This window comes from Thamnophis elegans, chromosome 5, assembly GCF_009769535.1.
Source record: "Thamnophis elegans isolate rThaEle1 chromosome 5, rThaEle1.pri, whole genome shotgun sequence".
In the NCBI taxonomy this organism is placed as follows: Eukaryota; Metazoa; Chordata; class Lepidosauria; order Squamata; family Colubridae; genus Thamnophis; species Thamnophis elegans.
Window position 1 is genome coordinate 99,295,575 of NC_045545.1, and position 6,310 is coordinate 99,301,884.

General features: G+C 49.4%; 1 protein-coding gene across 1 annotated transcript in view; it reads left to right on the forward strand.

The window, feature by feature from the left end:
- TGM2 (transglutaminase 2) overlaps window positions 1–6,310 on the forward strand; it is a 125,396-nt gene that overhangs the window by 49,923 nt on the left and 69,163 nt on the right. The window contains exons 9-10 of the mRNA XM_032217703.1: window positions 895–1,134; window positions 3,139–3,408. Of these exons, the coding sequence (XP_032073594.1) occupies window positions 895–1,134; window positions 3,139–3,408 (510 nt within the window). The remainder of the gene's footprint in view (window positions 1–894; window positions 1,135–3,138; window positions 3,409–6,310) is intronic.

Consider the following 6,310-nt stretch of genomic DNA (forward strand, 5'->3'; position numbering starts at 1 on the left):
CCTGCACCCATCCATCGTATGTTTGAGCCTCCAGTCCCTTCATCATCCTGGTTGCTCATCTCTGCACTCTTTCCAGAGTCTCCACATCTTTTTTTATAGTGGGGTGACCTGATAGCAGTGTTCCAATTTTCCAAGGGTTTCCACAAGAGCAGGTAAATCTATTCTCCAAAGCACTTGAAGGCACGACAAGACAGAACATATGGAAACTAATCAAGGAGAGAAGAAACCTAGAATTAAGGAGAAACTTCCTAACAGTGAGGACAATTAACCAGTGGAACAGCTTAAGTTGCATTAATAGAGGGATACAATCAAGATCAAAGGAGGTACTAATACCACTCTACAAAGCCTTAGTAAGGCCACACCTAGAATCCTGCATCCCGTTTTGGTCACCACACTATAAAAAAGAGGTTGAGACTCTGGAAAGAGTGCAGAGAAGAGCAACCAGGATGATGAGGGGACTGGAGGCTCAAATATACGCAGAACGGTTGCAGGAACTGGGCCTGGCTAGTCTAGGGAAGAGAAGGACCAGGGGAGACATGATATAGCAGTGTTCCAATATTTGAGGGGCTGCCACAGAGAGGAGGAAGGGGATGAATCTATTCTCCAAAGCACTTTTGAAGGCCAGAGAAGGAACAATGGATGGAAACTGACCAAGGAGAGATTCAACCTGGAAATAAGGAGGAATTTCCTGACAGTGAGAACCATCAACCCATGGAACAGAAGTTGCCTTCGGAAGTTGTGGGAGCTTCATCTCTGGAGGCTTTCAAGAAGACACTGGACTGCCATCTATCGGAAATATTGTAGGGTCTCCTGCTTGGGTTGGGGGGCTGGACTTGATGCCGCCAAGGTCCCTTCCAACCCTCTTCTTCCATGTCCTATGTGCTCCCTCCGCAGGAGTCTACTGCTGTGGGCCAACTCCGGTGAAAGCCGTCAAGGATGGACAGCTGGACTTCAAGTACGATGTGAAGTTCGTCTTTGCTGAGGTCAACGCCGAAGTGGCCTACCTGATGCTTCAGAGCGACATGTCCCGCAAGAAGACCATACACCCCACCTTTGTGGGCAAGAACATCAGCACCAAGAGCGTGGGGAAGGACACCAAGGAGGACATCACCCACACCTACAAGCACCGGGAAGGTACTCGGAGGGGCCGTGGGAAAAACTGGGCGGGTACCCTTGAGCTCATCCTGGCAGGAAATACGCCGTAATTGAGCCGGGAATTACAATCATAACTCATGCCAATCCTTAAGTGGATTCCCACTTGACCTTTGGGTGGGGGTCGTTTAACTAAATCATGGTCCTAAAGTGAACGCAGCCGTCATTAAGCAAATCCATTTGCCCACCGTGGCTCTATTCCCCCCCCCCACTTTTGTTTTGCTGGAAACCAAGGCCAGATTCTGGCAAAAACATTAATTGCAGTCACCAGAAACAGGCCTAAGTGCCGGTCAGTTGCCGAGCAATCATATCACCGTGGGAACGATCATGAGAACTTTGAATCTGCCTGCCTTGAATGTTGCCCTGAAGAGATCCGTTGTAACTTTGAATCGGTGCTAAAGAATCGGTCGTAAATTGAGCACCACTTGTTAACTGTCATGAGAATGTTTAATGGAAGCCCAAATTTTAAGACGTCTGGACTTTAACTCCCAGGAGTTAAAGTCTCTGAGGCTGAGAAACATGGGTCTAGTAGTGCTTTTGTTCCATGTTTTGCATATCCCTCCATCAGTTGGCCATTTGGAGCTTCTAAGCATGTGCAGAGTTCTAATAAAGGAGAATATTTGTTGCTCAGGGTTGAAACGCAGCAATGACATTAAAGCCAGTCCTGGACTTTTAACCATCACAACGGCGCTCCACATTTCCATTGCTAGGCGAGACGTTTGTCAAGTGTGTTTGGCCCCCGTTTTACCACCTACCTTGTTAAGCGAATCACTTCAATTATTCAATTAGTGACCGTATTGTTCAGCAAAGTCCCTTTCCCCCCATACTGTTGTAACTTCAAACGGTCATTAAAAGAACTGTTGTAAGTCCAGGACTATTTGCACGTAATTTGAGCAGTGAAACCTCTGCTAGAAAACAACCCAGCTCAGCCGGTAGAGTTTCTTTAGAAATAAGTTGGGTTTTGGCCGTGTCTCCTGTTCTGACCGAGGCTTCCTGATACAGTAAAAAGCAGACACAGTCCCCAAAAACCCTCTTTTTATTTCAACGGCTGTGAATTATGTTCATTCGCAGCACATTAATGAGTCCCGAATAGTTTGTAAAGAGTCCGACCGAAGTCTGCCAAAGTCCTTCGGAATAAGGCTGATAAGCGCCCACCTTTACCGCCCTTGAAACTCTGCTAAAGACCTAATTGGCAGTTAGCTTTGCAAAGCCACACGGAGCACATTTTCCGCCTTTACGTCCTATGGGAGGGGGCCAATCATCTCCAAGCCTTTCTCCTGAGTCGCCCCTTTTGTCTTACCTGTTCTTGCCTTCCGGCAGCCCTGCGCATGCACACACTGGGAACAGACTCCCCCTGTTCCTCTGCCTCACTGCTGTCCGATGCTGGAGGCTCCGGAGGCAGCTGATAGCTGCCATACGGCCCTGGACCCCTCTCTGCCTGCGACCAGAGGGTTCCACCACAAAACCGCGTTCGACGAAACTGCGTAGCTGACGTCATCACAGCGCGACAACAGCGCGGAGAAAAAAGCATGCTGTAAACGCTAAACCTAAATTTAACCCCTAAACCTAATCCTAAACCTAACCCTAAACCTAACCCTAAAGCTAACCCTAAAGCTAACCCTTACCTTAAGTTGAATCGGCTTGCTTTCAAAGCGCTATTTAAAGCACCCTTCTTTCTCCGCGCTCGCTGTTGTCGCCCTGTTGATGACGTCAGCAACGCGGTTTAATCGGGCGCGCTTTAGTCGAACGCGGTTTTGTCGTGCCGCGCGACCAGAGCCCTCGTCCAAGCGTTTCCCAGACTCAGGACTGGCCCATGTTCCTCCCCAACCTCCTCACTGTCCGAATCTGCTACCAGCTCCACCAGCCCCCGGCAGACCACAGCAGGTCCCTCCTACCCAAGTGAAGGGAGAGAAGGTGCCCTCTGGGTAGCCCCCTCCCCACCAAAAGGACATTTTCCAGGTTTCTTTCCTCCTCTTTTGACTGCAGATTCGGAGGAGGAGAGAGCCTCCTTCGAGCAGGCGAAGCACGAGAAGATGCCGGCCCTTCAGGAGGAAGGTCTGGCTCTCCGGATCAAGGCTTCCGAGGGGATGAACAACGGCTGCGACTTTGACGTTTTTGTGGTCATCAGCAACAACACGCCCGAGGAACAGCCCTGCCGGCTGAGGATTTCGGCCGCTACCACCAGCTACAATGGGGAGCTGGGCTCTGAATGTGGCTACAAGGACCTGCTAAATGTCAACCTGGAGCCCAACGCAGGTTAGCGTCAGCGGAAAGATTCGGGGTTCCAGCTCCAGCGGGGGATTGCGCAGGAACAAATCAAAAGGAAATCCAGGGAGCTGGAAGGAAAGGAGAATTATTTATTCCAAAAAGCCAAGAGATTTGTCCAAGGAGTCAGCTGCAGAAAAAATGGGGCTTCATAGGGGAGATTGTCCTTGGTTTGGGTCTTGAGGGGTGTTCTGGTTTTAGGGAGACCCTGGAGGAGTGTCAGTACGTGTAGAGAGCCAAGGTGGTGCAGTGGTTAGGGTGCAGTACTGCAGGCCCCTTCAGCTGACTGTTATCTGCAGTTCAGTGGTTCAAATCTCACCGGCTCAGGGTTGACTCAGCCTTCCATCCTTCCGAGGTGGGGGAAATGAGGACCCGGATTGTTGTTGGGGGTGATAGGCTGACTCTGTAAACCGCTTAGAGAGGGCTGAAAGCCCTATGAAGCGGTATATAAGTCTAACTGCTATTGCTATTGCTAGAGCCAGAGAAGGGCTTAATTAAGTCAAGAGAAGTGGATGGAGTCCCTCTCTTTGAATTGCAAGCATTAGAATGATCTTTACATTGTTTCGTAACTGAGTTTCGTATGTTTGCTTGTGTGTGTTTAAAGTTTGACATCCGTATTTCATTCTCATGTTTGAGAGAGTTTAAAGGATTTCGGAGGCTGCCAATCAGTAACTTTGTGGAGACCTGGGTTAATTGACGTATGATTTCCCCGTACAATATTTCTAACCTTGTTATGTACATTCGCACATTCTTTCCACTGTAGGGACTTGCATGGGGTGGGCTGCAGAACTGATCCTGCGGCTCGCTCATCCATCATGCGCAGAATGGGGGGGGAGGGGGGTGGACGGAGAGGAGAGGCAAAGGGGAAGAATGTGGGTCAGGGTGTCCGTAGGCCAGATGGCGAATTTGGCTCCGACACCTGAGCGAAGTTCACTTTGTGTGCCAAACGGGCAGCGTTTACGTTCCGGTAAAGTTTTTTGCACAGTGATGCAGGCTCCTGGCACATTAGGGTCAAACCTTGGCAACTTTAAGACTTGTGGACTTCAACTCCCAGAATTCCCCAGCCAGCAAAGCCTTCCAGAAATCCTCTGGCCTTTTGGGACTTAACTTGTTCTAGGTTGCTCACAGATTGTGTCCCTGGGTTGTTCAATTAAGCAGTTTTCAGTGTCTTCTGAGTTCCAGTTGGTTTTTAAAGATGCACTGCGATAGTCTTCTGTCTGTCTGCCCTTCCTGGTGCCTGGACCAAAACATTGGCAGGTTGTCTCCTACTGCGAATTTATTGCAAGGGCATCCCTTGGAGACTGAGAAAAAGACATGATGGAAGGATTAATGGATTGGTCAGCATCAGCACCTGCCCCAACCTGCCAAAAACAGTAGTATTACAGAATAACAAGGTTGGAAGGGACCTTGGAGGTCTTCTAGTCCAGCCCCCAGCTCAAGCAGGAGACCCTCTACATTTCAGACAAATGACTTTCCTGTCTCTTCTTAAAAATCTCCAGTGTTGGAGCATTCACATCTTCTGGAGGCAACTTCTGTTCCACTGATGAATTGTTCTCATTGTCAGGAAATTCCTCCTCAGTTCTAGGTTGCTTCTCTCCTTGATTAGTTTCCACCCATTGCTTCTTGTCCTGCCCTCAGGTGCCTTGGAGAATAGTTTGACTCCCTCTTCTTTGTGGCAATCCCTAAGATATCAGAAGGCTGCTATCATGTCTCCCCTGGTCCTTCTCTTCATTAAACTAGACGTACCCAGTTCCTGCAACCGTTCTTCATGTTTTATCTTCCAGTCCCCTAATCCTCTTTGTTGCTCTTCTCTGCACTCTTTCCAGAGTCTCCACATCTTTTTTTTTGCATCATCATCACTTTCATTCTTATATATCTTTCTATCTCTCTCACACACACACAGAAAGTGAGGTGAGTGAGTGAGACGAGAGAGAGAAAAGAAGAGAAACATAAAGTGTGTGTGTGAGACACACACAGAGAGAGAGAGAGAGAGAAGAGAGAAAGAGAGAAAAACATAAAGTATATATGTGAGACACACAAACACACAAAGAGAGAGGGGGGATGGAGAGAGACAGAGAAAAGAGAGAGGGAGGGAGAGGGAGGGAGAGGGAGGGAGAGAGATCTTTCCAGCTCTCCGTATTGCAGGAACTCAGCTCCTGGGGAGCCCCAGGGACAGAAAGACGTGCAATGTGTATCTTCTTAGGATGCCGATATGCTCAAATATTCCTTCTTCTGGCTGAAGGTTGCAGAATCTGAAGTCCAGATTCTGCCGAAACCTTTTGGAATCAAAAGCTGGAGGAAGGCAGTGGGAGGCTCTGGGCAAGGCGGATCCTTTGCGCTCCTCCAGGAAAGTATGACGTGGTTTTTCCATAGCTGGGAAGGGTTCCAACCCCACCCCACCCCTTCCCCCCAAGGGGAGCCCAGATCTTCCTCCCTGCTGCTATTTTTGGATTTAGGTGCAGCAGAAAAAACTGCTCCAGCCTCAGGTTGACCTCCTGGAATTAAGCGCCTGGCGCTTAATTCCACCTCCTGGAAACAGCCCTCCTTTGCAGCTGCTTTCCGGGAGCCGAGCGCTTAAGAAGTTGGGAGACGCGGGAAGGAGCCCAAGGGAGCTTTTCCTGGTGGGAATCCAGGGTGGGGTTCGCGAGGGCAGAGATGGCAAAGCTTTTGGGCACCGAGTGTCCTAACCGGGAAGGGCATGTATGTGAGCGCCGTCGCAGCACTGAAAACTTGAAGAGCAGCTGGCTGGCGTGAGTGGGCATAGTTCTTGGCTGTTTGGGGGGCGTTTTTAGTCTGGTTTTCAGGCCCCTTTTCAACAGTTTTTGGGCCAAAAACAGCCTGAAAACAGCCCTAAAACACCTGTTTTTGGCCGTTTCAGGTGGCGTTTTTGGGC